The 21,763-nt window shown below is 36.0% G+C and overlaps 1 protein-coding gene across 9 annotated transcripts in view; it reads right to left on the reverse strand.

The window, feature by feature from the left end:
• Positions 1-21,763, reverse strand: part of MYO9A (myosin IXA) — a 263,829-nt gene continuing 242,066 nt past the window's right edge. For all 9 annotated transcript variants that reach the window (XM_077881727.1, XM_077881730.1, XM_077881731.1 and 6 more), the window contains 3 exons: positions 7,353-7,555; positions 5,372-5,514; positions 1-4,720 (listed from right to left, as the gene is read on the reverse strand). In XM_077881727.1, coding sequence (XP_077737853.1) covers positions 4,257-4,720; positions 5,372-5,514; positions 7,353-7,555 — 810 coding nt within the window. In that variant the 3' untranslated portion in view covers positions 1-4,256. The remainder of the gene's footprint in view (positions 4,721-5,371; positions 5,515-7,352; positions 7,556-21,763) is intronic.

Below are 21,763 nucleotides of genomic sequence, written 5' to 3' on the forward strand. Positions count from 1 at the left end.
TGCTTCTGGAAGCTTTGTTCTTTAATGAGCCATGGAGTGACTTGTTCATCAAGCTGCTTTTGTGTAGCTATACAGTGCATGTTCTGAGTGACACAAACTGCACTTTATACAGGTGATGTCTTGCTCTCCCCCCCCCAAAAATAAAACAAAACAAAACAAAAAACCATCCCCAAAGGAAATTACAAAGTGCCTGTTGATTGCATCAGGAATGTAATCAGTTCCGTGGGTGAGATAAATCATTCTTTTTATAGAATTATTCTGTTAAACAGTAAAATGATATTATATTTCACAGGATATGTCCTTTTACAATACATAGTCTTTTAAAAATTTACACTCAGCATACTTATAAATTACTTTAAATCCATTAAAATAATATAATACTAATCTGTAATCCACACCTTTCCCCTAGTAAATACAATTACTCGGTTCAAAAGGTGCATCTTTTATATGACCTAAGAGGGTTGATAAATAGGTATTAAGTACAGATGAACACCAAGGTGATACTCCCCTTCGTGCAGTTTTTTTGAAGAATTTTAACCAAGAGACCAATAAGATCTAATAGATCCACCTCCATAATCATCATTTTGCTGTTAGCTTTTAACACCAAATCAAATGTGGGAGCAGTTCCAGAGAAAAGTGGGTAGGGGCACAGAAAAACAAGGACTCCCTCAAATATCAAAGACTTCTACTACCAAAGCTAGCATGGTGTCATTGGGGGGCAGTGCTGGAAACTGTCACAAAGTTATGGATAGACATAACACATTTGTCAACACAGAATGATTCAAGCCCCATGCCTAGCTTCCCCACCAAGGGGGAAAAAAGAGGAGAGGAGGTTGAGAAAAGCCATCTGGACTGTATTTCTTTTTAAAATTAAAACTCTCTTAACTTTGAACACATCCTGAGAATTTCTTCTCTACTTCACCAAAGTGCTTGTGAAAGGTACATGTTTGTTAGTTATAGTTAAAAAAAAAAAAACAAAAAAAAAAAAACATGGCCCATAGTCACTGAGGTGGGCCTTCAGAACCTTGCTGGACTCCTCCTTCTCTGACAGTGAAAACAACTCTATTGTCATGGAACATAGAAGTCTCCACTAACCTCCCAGCAGCAGGGTAGGAGCTGCAGTTGTTTTCCAAGGCATGAGAAGGTAGGGGCTCTGGTATCCCATCCCCTGACTTCAGGTCCCTCTGTTTCTGCAAGGTCCATATTGGGAACTCCATACCTCCTTTTGTGTTTCCAGAAGCCCAGAGTGGCAAAGGAATTAAAATGGCAGGAAGTACAAAGTGCATTATAAACTAAGCATCCCACCTCCCTGATCCTTGCTGTTAAACAAATTTGTTTCACTTAATGATACACGATGTAACCTTAAAATCATTACTTCTCTGCTTCTATTACATTTTCCATTATAAGGGATACCTTGGGTTTAATGGGGAGAAGTGAAAAACCTGGCTTTGTTTGGGGCTGGGAATGTGTGATATGAACAAATTGCTCTGTATTTTGGAGCTTGGGCTCCAAATGTGGGGCTGCCCTGTTGCTGCCACCCAGGGATTCTGTTTGTGGCATTTGAAATCAAAGAAAAGTAAAAGAGAAGCAATAGGAAGCACAATTTTTACATATATTAAGTTAAACATCTTCATCATAAGTGATTGTACTACAGCATCACTTTGTGGTGACATAACTTTAACCACGGAGAGGACCAGATAAGATCAGATGGAAGAAGATACAGCACTTGGTTCTGACAGTTTTTAAGAGTTATGGCTTCATCTCTTCATCAGGCCACCAATACCTGTTACACTATCAGAAGAAAAGCTTTCTTCCCTTCAAAGGGAAGGTCCCACACTTGCTCTCCATTCTTACAATTGTGTGGATCTCTCCTCCCCACCACCCTCCATTCTGGCAGTTTGTTAAATGACTAGAAATCCACAAATCTAGCAACCAAAAAACAAGTATTTTTTATTTAATTTTATCCAAATTCAGGTTCAGGTCCCTGAGAAAAATTATAAAGTCTTTTAACATCCATTGCCTAGTTCCTATAAAGTGACCTATATGTTTTTTTTTTTAAACTGCCAAAAACTTATTTTGCAAACAAATACAGAAAATCTGCAAAAATTTAGAAGGGAGAACATATGCCAAGATATGTTCTCCAGGCCGTTCCCTGGGGCCAAAGGAAATTATCCAACAAGGGTAAATCTCTTTTTTGTATGGTATTTAACCAATGTTCTGAAGCAAGTAGAGGGTAGTCAATGCCCAGCAGGACACTACTCTCCCAGGAATATTGAAACAACCTGTGCAGCTTGGCTTGGGGCCCCGGGGCACCAGCAGTCCCAATTGGACATGACCATGCTGAGGGGTTGGGTTTTCCTCTAGGAGAGTCTCCAAAGTTCTGATTTTTAAAAGGCTTTACATTTATTACTCCTCAGCACAAACAAGGCGGTGGATGTTTGTGGGATATAAAATCTAACACTTACTCATAACCATCATCATTCTGGATATTTAAAAAGATTCCTTTCCCTAGCTCATTTCTGAAACCAAACCAGGGAGAGAGAAGACTCCTGCTACCTTTAGCTGCCACTCAGAATGATGTTCTAAGTCTGACCTCCGGGGCTTGACAATAACCACTGAGGCAGTGACATGAGGTTCAGTGTTGTGTAACAGGAGAGATTCTGTCTTAACAAAAGGCTTAATATTTCCATAACTTCAAATCGAAGAAGTATGAAAAGAAAAAATAACCAAAATTCAGGTTACAGATGGTAAAGACTCTTTTTCAGAACAGTGCATGTGGTAGTTAGACAAGATGCATTTAGTAACTTTAAAAATAAACATTTTCACATACTTATCTCAAGAAAGAGTATCATGTTTCATTTTCCATATATTATAAATAGCAAAAACAGATTTCTAATCCCACAAATGCTAAGAAGCTTAAAATGCTATTGTAGCTCAGGTGTATGGAGACACCCAGTGGTGAAAAAGATGGTCTGATTTTTCCCTCAACCCAGGGATAGTGGCTTTCAACCCTATCCAATGGCTCCTAATCTGTGGGAAGAAATTCCACCAGGAGGAGGGAAGCATAAGGTTAAAAAGAAATACGCATCCTATACATATATATTTACAGTAAACTTCAGTAACCAGAATATTAACAAAAATAGCTTCAAGTAGTTCTTGATTTATTTTTTCATCTATTTAATACTGATGGTCTGAGGAAAAGAAGATGATAGCTAGATGGTTATATTAAAATTTTTTCTCTTACTTTTTGGCAGCTTTCTGTTAACACTTATTCATGCAGTGTTGTATATGAATGTTTTAGGAGAAGTGATTAAATGGTCATATTATTTGAGTTTGTGGTGGAATTCCACCAGCAGATGAACAAGTTCATATGTGATCTTCAGTTTAATCTATACAAAGAGGAAAGCCTGGGTGGATTAGGTGTTTAGGGATCGCCATGTCTCTGAGACACTTAAAAAAAGATCAGAGGAACCTAATCCTAGGACCAGGAAGTATGAAAACAGGAGGGCAACTGAAACTTCAGCCCATGCAATATATTTGGCAGGAACTAACCAGGAGTGAAACCAGCATTATTATGACACTGAATATCATCAAAAAACAAAACATGTACTCTCTGCTTCATCATGTAACCAGATGTCTGAGACATGCTCTGATGGCTTCATGGAAACAATTACTTTTTTACTTTCCTCAGAATATAACATGGAGTATTTCTCAAAAATCTTAAAATAGAGGGCTTAGGCTTTTATAAATCCTTGGAAAAAATTATATTCTACCCCAGCTCCTAACTATCCCAAAATAAACCCAAAGGCTCTTTTGCTTTCACGGTTAAGAAAGATTTATATGTTTTCTTCAAATGTCAAAAACCAGTGGTTCTCTCAGGCCCACCATGTCCCTCCTTGCCCACCCCCCCAAGTTCAACACCCATCTCTGGGAAGGAAAAGAGGATGGAGGAGAGACAACTATGAAGACCTCCACAACTGACCCAAATCCCGCCCCAGGTGGCTCTGTTTAGTGAAATCTCCAGTCAAGTACAGCAGCCAAGGCACAGCTGGCACCATCCCCAGCAGGCTTCAAAGAGGCCTTTCTGCTTCGGCAGGAGGCCCAAGAAATTAGCACACAAGTTCTCAGTTGTATGCTTGGGCAAGAGGCAGGACCACAATTAGGATAGACTATTGTGGACGAGGGGATGAGAAGAGGCCCCAAAGATGAGATGTGTTTACCACTCTGTAGCCATGAAGGGACACACAGCTGCCAGTTCAGACCATAAACTCGTTATTTCCAAAGAGAGCTAGCTGTTGGGTGGAGCTGGAGTCTGTGTCCACAGTTTTCCTGCGGCCAGACACGACTGTCCCCTCTGGGGTCTCTTTGGTTTTCTGAGGTGAGTTTTTCACATTCTTTAATTTTTGTTTGCCCTTTTCAGGGTTGAAGGTTCCTCTGCTGATGAATTGAGGTCTGTCTTCCAGGGATTTGGTCTGGCCCAATGGCCCTTCCATTCCCAGGGCCTCCCCAGCTGAGGCAGCTCGGTAGAATGGAGATTTAGAATAAATCTGAAATCGTTTTCTGGTCCCATGAGAAGATGCAGTGTTAGATGAACACAAAGTAGAGACTGAAGAGTCCACTGAATCCAAAGAGTCTTGCTGCTTTTTTAGCTGCTTTCGTAATTTGCTTGAATGTTCAGACTTGCCAGCTGCCTTCAGGGAGCTAAGGGCTAAGCTTCTCTCTAATCCAAAGAAGAGATCAAAGCTATAAATGACACTTTCCAATTCATCATCCCATAATGAATAGGTTTCACTATTCCCATGTGGTGGGTGAGCTGAAGTCTGAAGGGTCCAGGCTGACCTACTCTGTGCATAACTTGAGAAGTTACCTATTTCTACATATATCATTTGAGAATCAATCCCAAGAAATCTGGAGTTTGACTACACCATTAGGAGAGGCCTACAACTGTCACTATCATTTAAAATACTGCCAGGATACGTAGTAATTCTATGTCTCCCTGAGACATGCCAGGTAGTTAAATACCTCTTTTGGTATAAGCCTATCTCTCAGCAGGGCATAACTCCTGCCAACCACCCTTAGAACATGCATCATGGGTCAGTAAGACAATATATGTTGTGATGATTGGTTTTTCTCTGTGGTAAACAGAGGAGAAAACATTACACTGACAATAAAACTATCATTGCATTAAAGGCTTAGTCTAATGAACAATATATAATGGAAGCTTCACAAAGATCAGTATATTTTAACTCATTAGGACTTTGTCACCTGACAAAGTAGTCTCATTCTTGAAAGGATTTTGTCTTAGCTTGGGAATCTTTACTCCTTCCTTGCAAAACAAATCTGGAGTCTTTGTTCAAGTATGTTCACTTACCTGATTTCTCAGAGATGACACCTTCAGACTCAATATTCAAATTTTCTGAGCTATCAGCAGTCCCAATGGAGGCCTCAGACTCAAGAGTTTCATCATCAGAGGCCCGGGGTTCCAGTACTAGCATCTCAAACGTTAGCTCCTCCCTGTAAGAGAGAATCAAGAAATCCACTAGCATTTGATAAGAAGTGGAAGGAAGACTAGTAAGAAAAAAGACCTATGATGAAAGCAATTGGAAGTAGCAAGACAGTAACATTTCCTAGTGTTCCCATTCAAGGTGATGATAAAGACCCGCAAATCACAGTAATGATGAAGGCTACAAATAGCAAAGGCTGGGACCTATAATAGAGCCAAGAGTGAGGTGGGAGAAGATGCTGCAGCTGTTAAGATATTTTGGTAAAATGAATTCTGGGCTGGTAATCAAGAGATCACAGTTTTAAACTCATACATAATGTACTAGCAAAGAACTTTCCTCTCCCTGGACTTCAGCTTCCTCATCCACAAAACAAAGAGATTACATGAGATGATCTCTAAGATTCCTTCCAGTTCTTAAACTATTTTCCATGAACCGGCACTAACTGGCTACAGATGATATCCTCTACCTTAACCACCGAGACCTCTGAAGAAGTAAAGCGTTGCATGACCTGTTCTGTCCTTTGCAGCATATGCAACCTCCACTCACAGCATTCTCTCTATTCCTCTTCATCAGGCACCCAATACCTCTCACTTGTGCCCTCTTGTGCCCTCGAGTCTTGGTACTTGGCTCCTAATCTGGCTTTCTCATGACTACTTGATGTCACTCTGATCTATGTTAATTAATGTCTTTGTAAAAGCTCACTTCAGTAGTCCACACCGAGCTGCCTTTGAGGCGCCTTTGTGTCACCTTTGTGTCGGCTACCTCTAACAACCTTTCCTCCACATTATGTGGGCACTTTCTCCAATGGGTAGATCTTAAGAGTTTGTCACTACCTAGAAATATACCAGTCCACAACTGTCCACAACCTCCTTATCCTTCCACTTTTTACTCCCTTTCAAAGCTTTCTTAGCTTTGCTTTCACTCTGCCTAGGTCGAATCATTCATCCTTTAATACTTCCAATACCATTTTCATCAAAACTGAGACCCTCTTTTCAAACCATTCTTACATCAGAGAGATAGCACTACTCTTGCCTTATCATACTCTGCACAACTGAGGCCCCGCTGCTTTTTTAGCTTGCCTAAGTTCTAGAATTAATCCTGGCAGGCAAAAAGTAGTTTAACAACTCCTATGTCTCCTAATGCATCAAGCTCTCAGACCTGGGATCCTGGAACTTATAAACAAAGACCCCCTTAAAATTTTGAAGAGTCTTTATTGTCAGTTAAGAATCAGTACACATACCTTCAAAGAGAACCACAGCATGTCCATCGCCAAGATAGGTATTGTTACCTACCCTTGCTTCAGTGATGGCAGAGGGCACAGAGTCGACTATCTGCCTCTTTCCTAAATTGCAACTAATTTCCCTACCTAGTATCCTAGCACCCACTAGATTTGCTGCCCTGACCATCCAAGTTGGTGGCCCCAGGGCCATACTGACCTTCCGATAATAACCTTTAGGGAGTTCTGAGTAATACCCATTCTTGAGATTTTTTTTGTCTTAGTCTAGGAATCCTTATTCCTCCCTTTAAAGACCAATCTGTTCAATGAGGCTGATGTAGAGCTGTTAGGAATCCTGGCTAAGACTGGCACACCTTGGCCCAGTCAGCCTTCTCCAGAACTGTCAGCTTCAGGTCTCCTGGCTCATGGGGCTTCCTTCGCTAAGGTGACAATTCTTCATCCTGTCACCTAAGTCCAGACAACATGTCTTTGTCATCTTTGTGTCCCTGTATCGCAAGATACAGTACCTGACACATAAATGTTTACTAAATCAGGAAAAATCAAGAGAGCACAGAATGAGGGAAATGAAAACAGGTAATAACTGGCTGCTCCCTTTTCTCCTGGAAACTCACTTCTCTTTCTGCAGGTTCTCAATTTGCTCAGTCAGAACCCTCTCCTCCTGCTGCATAGCTGCTTGCTGCTGTTCAGTGATGTCAGTCTCCCCAGCTGCTTCACTAGTCAAGGTCTCTTCTGGGACATCAGACACAGAGGGCAACCGAACTACAACAGGAGAGGATGGACTTGGATAGATTCCTCGGCGCAGTCGCCCCTTTCCCTGCAAAGAAAAATACATGTTAGGAAGCAAATTGAGTGACTGAATTAGTTTTATGTGACCCATTTAGGATAGCAAGTGTACTTCCATTATACCAGGGGCATGATAGGAATAAATGGAAACATTCTGCAAGGCCTCAGATATTTAGAGAGATACTGTCCATTGAACACATTTAAATTAAGTATTTCTTGAAAGAGCACTAGAAAAAGGGTACTTTGGTGGGTGGGACTACAGGAACAAATTATGCACTGAAGGAGATTCTTCATTTAATCTAAGCTTTATCCATTCCAAACGAAGTATCCACAAATGGTTATTTAAATTTAAATTAGTTAAAATTAAATAAAAGTAAAATTTTAGTTCTGTATTCACACTAGCCGCATTTCAAGTGCTCAATAGCCACAAGTGGCTAGTGGCTACCATAGTGAACAGTACAAGATACAGAACATTTCCATCATCCTAGAAAGTTCTCATGGACAACATTGCTCTATAACTTTAACCTTGGAATGCAGAATTTCTCTAGGAAGACTACAGAAACATGTCCTGAAAAGTCAGTTTCATTTAACAAAAGTCATTTATATATCACAGGATGCTAGTGAGAGAGATTCTTTGAGAGTACCTCAAGAAATCTTCTTGAGATCAGAGGGAGAAAAAAACCTTATTGCTTTCAAATTGGTTACCTTGTATATGACTTTAGCTTCTGATAATACCAGCCTAGGTATTTCAGATTAAACTTTCTGCTGGGAGCAACTGGACGAAACATAAAAAGCCCAAAATATTCTTGAAGGCACTAGAGAGCTAGTTAACAAAGCAAAAACCAAAGAGAGGCTAGTTCAGTATTCAGGGCTAATCTAAATTTAAGAAGAGGTGGCTGAGAATCTGTGTAGAGCTTTTGACAGACTACAGCAGGGGTTAGCAAATTATGACCCTGGGCCAAGTCTGGCATTGTGCCTGATTTTGTAATTAAAGCTTTACTGAAATACATTCATGCTCATTAATTCACACATTGTCTATGAGTCTTCCAAAGAACAATGGCAGCACTGATTGTTGCATCAAAGACTGTATGGTCCACAAAGCCTAAAATATTTACTTTCTGGTCCTTTATAGAAAAAGTTTTCCAACTCCTGGGGTAGAGAATAAAAACTGGAGTCCAGACCCACACAAGGGTGGACTGCTGCCGGGTAAAACCTCCATGTCTGACTGGGATCCCTGAGGTTTGCATACTAAACATAAGAGTAAGCTGAAAAAACAGTCCTTTTGGACACTGTAGCCTAGCTTCGAGTCATCTGAATGGTCCAGAACATTGTAATTCCTAAAACTGCATTATTAAAGTAATCCAAGATTGGTAATGCCCTAGAACCTGACAGAAAAAAAAATGGAAATATGCCTTGGAGGAAAGTCATATCATATCAGGCCACAAAATATTTTTACAAATAGTTTTTCAAATATTATGTATGACACATAAAGTAACCCAGCACAAAAGGAGACGAGACAACGTAAATGAAAACTAGTGAAAACAACAAAACCCAGAAACCTTCAATGACTCCAGATATTGTGGCTATCAGACAGACTTAAAATAACCATGCTAAAGGAGATAGACATAGTTGAAACAGTAGACTGGAAGTCAGAAGAAAATATAAAGAATCAAGCAGAGAAAACAAAAGAGGGTAAATTATAGAGGACACAATAAAAATATCTACCATATGTAAAAAGAATACCAGAAGAGGAGGGATCCTATAGAATGCTGAAGAGATACTGACAGAGCATTTTTCAAAACCAATTAAAGATACCAACCTGCTGGCTGAAGAAAGCCTTCAAACTCTAAGGAAGATGAAGAAAAAGAAGTCCATACATAGATACAAGTGCTAAAAATTAAAGGCAAGAGATAATCTTAAGATTGATTGATTGTTTGATTTATAAGAGAGCAAGTGAGCATGCATGCAAGAACAGGGGGAGGAGCAGAGGGAGAGGGACAAGCAGACTCCTCACTGAGCACAGAGCCTGATGCAGAGCTCAATCTCATGGTCCCTCAGATCATGACCTGAGCTGAAATCAAGAGTTGGGATGCCTAACTGACTGAGCCACCCAGGCGCCCCAAAGCAAGAAATAATCTTAAAAGTAGTCAGGAAAAAAGGTATACCTGCAACAAGGATACAAAGTTAATATTCAGAAATCAGTTGCATTTCTGTACACTCATAATGAAGTAGCAGAAAGAGAAACTGAAAGAACAATTCCATTTACAATAGCACCTAAAAGAATAAAGTACTTAGTAATAAACTTAACCAAAGAGGTGAAAGACCTGTACTCCAAAAACTACGTAACACTGATGAAAGAAATTTAAGATGACATAAACAAGTGGAAAATACTCCATACTCATGGATTAGAATTAATATTGCTGAAGGTCCATACTACCCAAAACAATCTATAGATTCAATGCAATCTCTATCAAAATAGCAACAGTATTTTTCACAAAACTAAAACAAATACTAAAATTTCTATGGAATCATAAGGACCCTGAATAGCCAAAGCTATCTTGAGAAAGAACAACAAAACTGCAGATATCACAATTCCAGATTTCAAGATATACTACAAAGCTGTAGTAATAAAAACAGTATGCTACTTGCACAAAAACAGACATGTAAATCAATGGAACATAACAGAGTGTCCAGAAACAAACCCTTGCTTAATGGTCAATTAATTTACAACAAAGGAGGTAAGAATATACAATAGGGAAAAGACTGTCTTTTCAACAAATGGTGCTGGGAAAACTGGATAGTTACATGTAAAAGAATGAAACTGGATCGCTTTCTTATACCATACACAAAAATAAACTCAAAATGGATTAAAGACCTAAATATGAGACTGAAACCATAAAACTCTTAGAACACAGGCAGTAATTTCTCTGACATCGGGTATAGCAACATTTTTCTAGATATGTCTCTTAAGGTAAGGGAAACAAAAGTAAAAATAAATACTAGGACTACATCAAAATAAAAAGCCTTTGCACAGTGGAGGAAACCAGCGACAAAACAAAAAAGCAACCTACTGAATGTGAAGATATTTTCAAATCATATATCCAATAAAGGGTTATATCCAAAATATATAAAGAACTCACACAATTCAAAACCAAAAAATCACAAATAATCTAATTAAAAAATGGGTAGAAGGCCTGAAAGAGCATTTTTCTAAAGAAGACATACAGATGACCTACAGATACATGAAAAGATGCTCAACATCACTCATCATCAGGGAAATGCAAATCAAAACCATAATGAGATATCATCTTGCATTTGTCAGAATGGCTAGAATCAAAAAGACAAGAAATAACAAGTAATAGTGAGGATATGGAAAAAAAGGAACCTTCTTACACAGACGGTGGGAATGTAAATTGGTACAGCTACTTTAAAAAACAGTATGGAGTTCCTAAAAAATTTAGCAAAACTACCATATGATCTAGTAATTCCACCACTGGATATTCACTCCAAGAAAATGGAAATACTAATTTGAAAAGACATATGCACCCCTATGTTTACTGCAGCATTAATTTACAATAGCAAAATTATATGAGCAGCCCAAATGTCCACTGATTGATAAATGGATAAAGAAGTAATGGAATATTAGTCATAAAAAAGGATGAGATCTTGCCATTTGTGACAACACAGATGGAACGAGAGGGTATCATGCTAAGTGAAAAAGTCAGATAAAGACAAATTCGTGATTTCCTTTATATGAGGAATCTAAAAAAACAAAATGAATAAACAAAAAAAAAAAAAAACAGAATCAGACCTATAAATAAATAGAACAAACTGATGGTTGCCAGAGGGAAGGAGGTAGGGAGATAGACTAAGGGAAGTAGGAGATCCAGGCTTCCAGTTATGGAATGTATAAATCATGGGAATGGAAGGTACAGCACAGGGAATTTAGTCAGTGGTACAGTAACAGCACTGCATATGACAGATGGTAGCTATACCTGTGGTGAGCATATAGCATAACATATATTTGTTGAATTACTATATTGTACACCTGAAACTAACATAACATTGTGTTAACTATACTCAAAAATTTTTAATTAAGTGATGAAATGGAGAGCTATATATATATACATGTACAACAAAGAAGAAACTATTAGGTTCAAAGGTTACTTTTCAACAGCAATAATGGGAGGCAAAACACAATAGATGGTATTTTTACAGTGATGAAAGGAAAAAAGAAACTGCCAACATAGAATTCTACATAGAACAAAACCATCTTTAAGAATGAAGTTGAAATAAAGACATTTTCAGGCAGACTTAGATGGAAATCTGTCACCAATACAATTGCACTAAAGGCATATAGAAATGAAGAGAAGTCACAGGAGGGATACATAAAGATTAAGAAAAACAATAAATATGTGAGTAATGAATATTGACTGAATGAATATTGATTGCATAAAGCATAAGAATAATGTGTTGGATTTAAAGTATACAGATAATTAAAAATAACAATAGCAACTATACCATATAATAGCCAAAGCATAAGAAAGTTCTCATATTATGTGGAAAAAAGATAACGAATTAACAGACTTCGACAGTCATAGATTTATGTTGTAGTCTTTAGGTTAACTACTAAAAAAAAAAAAAAGAGTAATAAAGTGTAAAACTAGAGAAGAAAAAATAGAATAGAAAATAATCAAAAGAAAAAGGCAAAACAAAACAAAAACAAAAACAACAAACCCAAAAGGGCAAGAAAGAAAAGGAACATGTATCAGGTAGGAAAAATAAAAAGCACAAAATAAAATAGATTTAAATACCAATATATTAGTGATTACATTAAATGTAAATAGATTATAAGCTCACTTTAAAATCTGAAGACTGTCAGACTATTTTAGTAAAGAAAACCCAAGTGTATAAGGGACACATATAAAACATTCAGAATTCAGAAAAGCTGAAGGTAAAAAGATCGGAATAAAAAATATAGCATGTCTAATCAAAAGAAAACTGGTGTAGCTATATAAACTCAAGGCAAAGTAAACTTTAAGGTAAGAAGTGTTACCTGTGATGAAGAGATATTTCACAATTTACAAAAACTCAAATTATGAAGACGACAGAAGACTTCCAAATTTGGAAATACCTAAGAAATGGCTTCTGAAAATTTTAAGTAACATACTGGCAGAAATACTCCAAGAAATGCAAAGCTATAACTGGAACAGAAAAAAACAAATGTGTACACACAGACCAGTAAAGCTACAGAATGGAACAACTTGATAAACATCAGGTGATGTAATAGACTATAAAAGATTTAGTATCTAACAATTTCAGAATACTCATTATTTTAAAGCATATACAGCAAGACACTATATTTCCAAGGGGTTGAAATAATTTATCTGACCTTTAAAGTAATTTAAAATAAATTTCCTGTCTCATCACAAAGAGAAAACTAAAAATCCCTATGTATTCAGAAATTAAGATAAGACTTCAAAATATTCATGGACAAAGAAGAAACCACAATGGAAATAATAAATTATTTTGAATAACGGTATCAAAATATGTAAGATACACTTTAGCATGCTTACCTTAAAGTTATAGCCTTACATGCATACATTATAGAAAAAGAGAAAGGTTAAAAATTAAAGAGATAAGCATCAATTCATGAAACTAGATCAAGAATAACAAAGTAAACCAAAGGAGGAAAAAAGGAAACAAGGATAGGAGTAAATGAACATTAGAAAAAAAAAAGAGGCTCAAAATCAAAATGTAACTTTTTGAAATGACTGATAAAACTTTAGGACCCTGGCAAGACTGACAAATAAAAAACAAGAACTCATAGATAACCAAAGGCAAGAATGAAAAAAGGGACACTACTACAAATCTTGTAGGTATGAAAAGGGTAAGAGGCTACTATGAACAACTGTATGTCAGTAAATCTGGAAGTTTACACAAAGTGGAGAAATTTCCACAAAAATCCAAGTAATTAATACTGTCAAAGAAGGTATTAAAAATATGAAAAATCTTATAAATTGAATCCATAAATTAAAACCTTTCCAGAAAGAAAACCCTGGGCCCAGATGATTTTACTAGGAAACAAGAAGACAAATTCTTCCACAAAAGTTTTTAAAAAAATAACTCTTCCCCAACTCACTTTTAGAGGCCAGAATTTACCTTGATATCAAAACATAACAAGGATATTGAAAGGACTATTATAGGACAATTTTACTCATTACCACAGGTGCAAAAATCCTAAAAACATACTATAAACTGAATCAAACAATATATAAGAAGGACATTACCTCAAGACTAAGTTGATTTATTGCAATAATATGTAATGTATTTAACATAAGAATTCACTGTGTGTGTATATATATCAATAAAATTAAAAAGTCTCATGCACAACGAAATACAAATAGTAACAGCAATTCATAAAATTCAACATAAAATAGTAACAACTCAGAAAATTAGGAATAAAAGGGAACATACCTAAAGAGCATCTATAAAAATTCTATAGCAAACATCTTACTTTGTGATGGAAGATTGAAAGCTTTCCCATTCAGATTGGGAACATGCCAACAATGATCCCTATCAGCACTTCCTTTCAACACTGTACTGGAGGTCTAGCTGATGTGAGAGAAAAAAATAAATGGCATAAAGAACAAATGAAGCTATCATTATTCATGGACAATATGATTGTAGAGGTAGAAAATACAAAGAGATTCACAGAAAAATATCAGAATAAGTTCAGCAAAGTCACCAGATAAAAGGTGAAAAATACCAAAATCAATTGTACTTAATGAGCAACAGATACAAATATTTTACATAACATTTATAATTATATTAAAAATATTAAAATCCTTGTAATAATTCAAACTAAAGATGTGTATGATTCCTACACACAAAACTTTAAAACATTTTTGAGAGGAAATGGTCCATATGAGAGAGAAATCATGTTCATGGAAGGGAACAATACTGAAAAAAGGTCAATTCTCTCTAAAGCAATCTGTAAATTCAATGGAATCTCAGTAAAAATCCCATGACAATTTTTGTGAAGCTGATTCATGAAGAGCCAAGAATAATCAAAGCGCTATCGAAGAAGGTAGGATGACTTGTTCCAGCAGATATTTTTAGAAAGTTAGAGTCATTAAAACGCTGGTATTGGTACAAGGTCAAAAGAAAGAGCCTAGGAACAGATCCATGTACATACAGACTCTTGATTTATAATAAAAGAAGAACTTCATGGCAGTATGAAAAGAATGCTTTTAAAATTTTATTTATTTATTTTATTTATTTTTTAGAGCAAGACAGCAAGCAAATGGGGGTAGGGGAGGGAGAGGGGGAGGGAGAGAGACAATCTTAAGCAGGCTACTCACCAGGCACAGAGCCAGATGTGGGGCTCAATCTGATGACCCCTGAGATCAGACCTGAGCAGAAATTAAGAGTCTGATGCTTAACTAAGCCACCCACGTATCCCAAGAATAATTTTTAAATAAATGGTGCTGGAAAAACTGGAATCCATGTGGAAATATAAAGATCACTGCCTTCAATTCAAGTTTTTTTTACCAAAAACTGCCTCCAGGTGGACTGGATACCTAAATATCAAAGGCAGAGCAATAAAGTTTTTAAAAGATAGTAAAGATGATCTTTATAGCCTCAGGTAGTAAAAATAATTCTTACACATGACCCTAAAAGTTAAGCCTACATTAAAATTAAGAACCTTTGTTAATCAAAAAGATACCTTTAAAAGTGGAAGAAAAAAGTCTGAAACAGAAGTAACTAGAATTCATAGAGAATTCCTACAGATCAAAGACCAATTAGGAAAACAGGCAAGAGATGTGAACAGAGCCTTCACAAAAGAGATCCAAGTGGCCAATATACTTATGAAGAGGTACTTAAGCACATTAGAGATATAGCACAAAAATGCAAATTAAACCACTCTGACACATCCATTAAAATGGCTAAAATGAAGGAATCTGGCAAATATGTACTGGGGTAGAACAACTGGGAATCCTCATACACACACTGTTAGAATAACACAACCATATTGGAAAAAAGTTTGCTATTATGTAATAATGTTGAAGATACATATACCTGTGACCCAGTAATTCTATTCCTATGTATCATCAACAAAATATATGCATATGTCCATCAAAAACACATGCATCAGAATGTTCATAGCAGCATTATTCATAACTCCCCAAAACACAAGCCAAAAGTCCCTTAACACTAAAATGGATAAACTGTGGTATACATGTATACTGAGATACTATATGGTTAACAACAATGAGCTACATACATCTAAACACAACAATATGGATAAGTCTTACACACATAACATTGAGTGAAATAAGTCAGATATAAAATACATGTTACATGATTCCATTTTTATAAAGCTCACAAACAGAACAAATCTAGAGTGTTCAGAAATACGTACAACGACAAATAAAACAGAGTAAGTAACATAAAACTCAGGTTACTGCTTACCTTGGGAGGGAGAGAAGGGGCTGTGTTTGGATAGAGAAAGAGGAGTCTCTGGGGGTGCTGGCAATGTTCTATTTCTTGACCTAAGGCGGTATTTGGATAGTCCCTTTATAATTATGTCTGTATGTTTCTGTGCTTTTCTATACGTATTTCACAATAAAAAATATATTTTAAGAGGTCCTTTTCAAAGTTAGCTATTTATGCAAATATATCGGTATCTTTTAAATAGCATGGGACAATAAACTGACAGATTTCTGAGTTGATTTTGGGAAGAAAGAAGATAGGCTGTCTCAGAAACAAACTGCTGTTCTAGCCCATGTGGTGAAGTGGAGGGCGGCTCTCAGAGCATTCAGACTAACTCTTCCAAACTCATGCATTCTAAATCCACAATAGGATGAAAATCAAGAGGATTACAAGATTGCTATTCTCCTTTCAGTTCTGAGTTCAAAAAGTAAAGGATATAATAAAAGAAAGGCCCTCAAAACAGAAAATCAGTCTGCAAATTTTACAAAGGATGACTCAGAAGAAGATGGCATTGTGAAACCAGGGCAGAGAACAGAGTTTGGAGTTAATATCAACAGTGTCCATTATGACTGGTCACAATCACATTATAAATTTCAGAAATCTTGATTTTTGATTATTTTAATGAAGTCAAATGAATGACCAAAACATGATGTGATATAAAAGCCTCAGGGAGCTGGAAAAATCTGAACTTATTCCTACTACACACTTACCAGTATTCAATAAATGAGTTGCCTTTGTTCAGCGTTCATATCATCTAGCCAATTAAGTAGTTCAACATGGGCTAACTTAGAATTATTTAAGACAGCTGAAGAAAATCAAACAGGCTGTTCAGGCCTAAATTCTAATCAGTATTTTTTTTTTAAGATTTATTCATAGAGACACACACCCACACACACACAGAGAGAGAGAGAGAGAGAGAGAGAGAGAGGCAGAGACACAGGCAGAGGGAGAAGCAAGCTCCATGCAGGGAGCCCGACGTGGGACTAGATCCCAGGTCTTCAGGATCAAGCTCTGGGCCACAGGCGACACTAAACCACTGTGCCACCAGGGCTGCCCTCTAATCAGTATTAAACAAAGATGAAAAAAAGGTGAAATCCCCAAGTTCTCTGACAAGTTCAAAGAGTACTTTTTAAAGTTGATTACATAGAGCTTCTAGAAATATGGAAATGGAAAACTGCTAATATTGTGTTAAAACTGGACATAAATTTGTATACTGTAGGGTTTTTTGTAAAATCTGCAAACATACCAAATTATTAACACTAGTTTGAGTGGAGTAATATCTTTTATTTTCTATATTTTTCTGTACTTTCAAACTTTCCTATAACGGCATGACTTTATTATAATTTTTTTCAGAGCAATGTTCACTTGCATATTCTTTTAGTGCTTTTACCCGTAATTGGTTTTCTACCATCTATGCAGAAGTCAACAAAGTGAAAAGGCAAATATTTTCTTGGCATTATAATAAAAGTAGATTTGACTTCATGGACTCTCTGAAGAGTCAGCAGTTAAGACGCTGAGCAGTGGTTGGTATAATCCTTTGTTCATTTTTCACTAGATAGCTGGTCTTTCTGTATTTATTTATAGGAGCTTCTCCTCATTAATCTAGGGAAAATTAGAGCCTGTGATGTGAGTTGTAAATATTTTCTTAGGATGTGTCATTTCCCCTTTGCCTTGCTTACAGACATTTCTATCATACAGTAATACTTTCTATCTATGCTAATAAACCTATCAACTTTTCTTTTTTTTTTTTTTTTTCCTATCAACTTTTCTTTTAATGGTTTTGTATAATAGAAAAAACTTCTCCAAGATTACAGGATATTTTTCTATCATAATAGGGATTTTATTAGTTTGGATTGATCACATACTTTATGAAAAATTTATACCTCATTGGGCAAATACTGAATATAAAATCATAAGTTCTTTTCTGAGGAACGTATTTCATTGATATTCCAGCTTAAACTTTAGAGATAAATTATTCCTAAAATTAGGATATTGACTATAATTATCTGCTAATGTTGGCAAGTATAGATCTGAAGTCTAATCCAGGTTTCAATATCGTACATAATATTCAAATTTCCAATCCAAGTTACTAGGAAAAGCTGGACTATCACTACCAAAGATGTCACAGATAAAACACAAATCTCAAATATCAGGGAGGAGTTTAAGACATTATGGAGAGTTACCTATTTTCAATTAAAATTTATGTTTTAAATTTTTTCCCTGTCTTTATTTAAATTCCAATTAACATACAGTATAATAAAGTTTCAAGAATATAATTTAGTAATTCATCACTTACATACAACACTTGGTGCTCATCACAATACCCCCCTTAATACCCTATTTAATCTCCCCTTCCTGGGACTCCAACGCACTTCTAACCTCCTCTTCAGTAAGCATCAATTTGTTCTCTATAGAGTCTGTTCCTTGGTTTGTTTCTCTTTTCCCCCCATGTTCATTTGTTTTATTTCTTAAACTCCACATATGAGTGAAATCATATGATATTTGTTTTTCTCTGACTTATTTTACTTAGCATAATACTCCCTAGTTCCATCTACGTACGTCATTGCAAATGGCAAGATTTCATTCTTTTTTATGGCTGAGTAATATTCCATTATGTGTTGTATGTGTGTGTATGCACACCACATCTTCTTTATCCATCAGTTGATGAACATTTGGGCTCTTTCCATAATTTAGCTATTGCCGATTATGCTGCTATAAACATCAGGGTGTATGTGTCCTTTTGAATCAATTATTTGAATCCTTTGGGTAAATACTTAGTACTACAATTGCTAGATCATTGGGTAGCTCTATTTTTAACTTTTTGAGGAACTTCCATACTTTTTTCCAGAGAGGCTGCACCAGTTTGCATTCCAACCAACAGTATAAAACACTGATGAAAGAAATTGAAGATGACACAAAGAAATGGAAAGACATTCCACGTTCATGAATTGCAGGAACAAATATTGTTAAAATGTCTGTACTACCCAAAGCAATCTATACATTTAATGCAATCCCTATCAAAATACCAACAGCGTTTTTCACAGAGCTAGAACAAACAATCCTAAAATTTGTATTGACCCACAGAAGATCCCTAGTAGTCAAAGCAATCTTGAAAAAAAAAAAAAAAAGCAAAGCAGGAAGCATCACAATTCTGTACTTCAAGCTAATATCACAAAGCTACAGTAATCAAGACAGTATGATTCTGGCACCAAAACAAACACACAGATCAATGGAACACAGAATAGAAAAACCAGAAGTGGACCTACAACTATATGTCTACTACTAATAAAGCAGGAATGAGTATCCAATGGAAAAAAAGACAGCCTCAACAAATGTTATTGGGAAAACTGGACAGTAACCTACAAAAGAATGAAAATGAAACTGGATCACTTTCTTACACCATACACAAAAATACATTCAAATGGATTAAAACACCTAGAGAAGAGAACACAGGCTGCAACCTCTTCAACACTGGCCTTAGCAACTTCCTCCTAGATAAGCTCCTGAGGCAAGGGAAACAAAAGCAAAAATGAACCATAGGATTTCATCAAAATAAAATGCTTCTGCATAGTGAAGGAAACAGCAAAACTACAAGGCAACCTCAGAATAGGAGAAGATATTTGCAAATGACATATCTGATAAAGGGTTGGTATCTAAAAATCTATAAAGAACTTCTAAAACTTGACACCCCCAAAAAACAAATAATACAGGTAAAACATGGGTAGAAGACATGAAGAGACATTTTTCCAAAGAAGACATACAGATGGCTAATGGACACATGACAAGATGCTCAACATCACCCATCATCAGGGAAATGCAAATCAAAACCACAATGAGATACTGCCTCACACCTGTCAGAATGGCTAAAATTAACAACATAGGAAACAACAGGTGTTAGTGAGGATGTGGAGAAAAGGGAACCCTCCTACACAATATATTTATTTCTGAAGTATAATTGTATACAAAAAGTATACAATTTTACATTAGTTTCAAGTGTTCAACATATTAATTCAACAATTCTATACATTACTCAATGCTCACTATGATTAATTTGTACAGAAAAAATAAACTAGTACTGGATTTCATGCTTTCAAAATGGAAGGAAGTGGGATTCCTTCTTCTTTTCATAAATCTGCTTTATATATGTTCTTAGTAGCTTTTATGTGGATGTATATTTTTCACACCAGTTGGGTAAATGCACTGGGAGGATAGCTGCTATACCATATGGTGACACTATGCTTAACTTCAAAAGAATCTCATAAGATGTCTTCTTAAGAGGTTGTACCATTTGTATTCCCATCAGTAATGAATAATGAGATTTCTTCTTGTCCCACATCCTCACCAGCAATTGTATCATCAGTTTTGGTATTTAGCCATTCTAATGGATGGACAGAGTATGTCACTGGAGGTCTAATTTGCTTTTCTTTAATGTATAATGCATATCATTTTCCAGTAATTCCCCAAGATGAGCAATTTACACATGCTTATTTCCCACTTATGTATATTATTTGGTAAGATACCTACTCATATTGCCCTATTTATCCTAATTTAGAGTCTCTTTTCTTACTGTAGAGTTTTCCTAGTTATCTGAATATTTTGCATGCAAATCTTTCTTAAGATTTGTGTTCTGAAAATAAATAAATAAATAAAAATTATATTTTTAAATGAAATCCAAGAAACAGAGTAGATTGACTGGTGGTTGCCAGGGGTTAGGGTATGGGTGTAGGGGATATGGATGATAGTGGTCAAAGTGTAAAATTTTCCAGCTAGAAGATGAATGAATTATGGGGATGTAATGTACAACATGCTAACTATAGTTATTAACATAATACTGTATATTTGAAAGTTGCTAAGAGAGTAAATCTTAAAATGAACTCACCACTACCACCACCAACAAAAAAAAAAAAAAAAAAAAGTAACTATGTGTGTGGGGTAATGGATATGCTCAGATAACCGTCTCCTGAATTCCTTAACCAACAAAAATAAATGTATGAGATCATAAGTGTTTATTACTGTTTTAAGTCATTAAGTTTTTGGTAATTTGTTACATAGCAATAGATGACTAAGTCTTTTATAGGTCTCTTAATTTTCAGTTATCCATGACAATCTTTATTTATTATTTGTAAATTTATGACTATTCCATTTTCATTAGATTAGCTGATGATTTTTTTTTTCAGAGAATCAATTTTATTAGTTTCATCATTTTTTGTTGTTTCTGGTGTATTTCCTGCTTTTACCATCATTTCCTTCTTTCTCCTTTCCTCAAGTTTATTTTGTTGTTCTAACTTCTTGATTTACATGTTTTATTTTTAAGGCAAAAAAAAATTTCCTGGGCAGCTCCGGTGGCGCAGCGGTTTAGCGCTGCCTGCAGCCCAGGGTGTGATCCTGGAGACCCAGGATCGAGTCCCACATTGGGCTTCCTGCATGGAGCCTGCTTCTCCCTCTGCCTGTGTCTCTGCCTCTATCTCGCTCTCTCTGAATGAATAAATAAATAAATCTTTAAAAAAAATTTCCTTTGAACACTGCTTTAGCTATATATCCCAGGAACTCAAGATAGTGTTTTTATTGTAATTTTTATTTTTATTTTTTATTTTTTATCGTAATTTTTAAATTACTCAATAATTTCCTCTTTGCCTTTGAGGTTTTTCTTATGGCCTAATGTTTTCCCATAGGTTTATTATTTTAATTAAATTTTATTTAATGAAATATTTTATACCAATAGATAATACAAAATTTACAAGTA

Source organism: Canis aureus, chromosome 32 (genome assembly GCF_053574225.1).
Source record: "Canis aureus isolate CA01 chromosome 32, VMU_Caureus_v.1.0, whole genome shotgun sequence".
Lineage (NCBI taxonomy): Eukaryota > Metazoa > Chordata > Mammalia > Carnivora > Canidae > Canis > Canis aureus.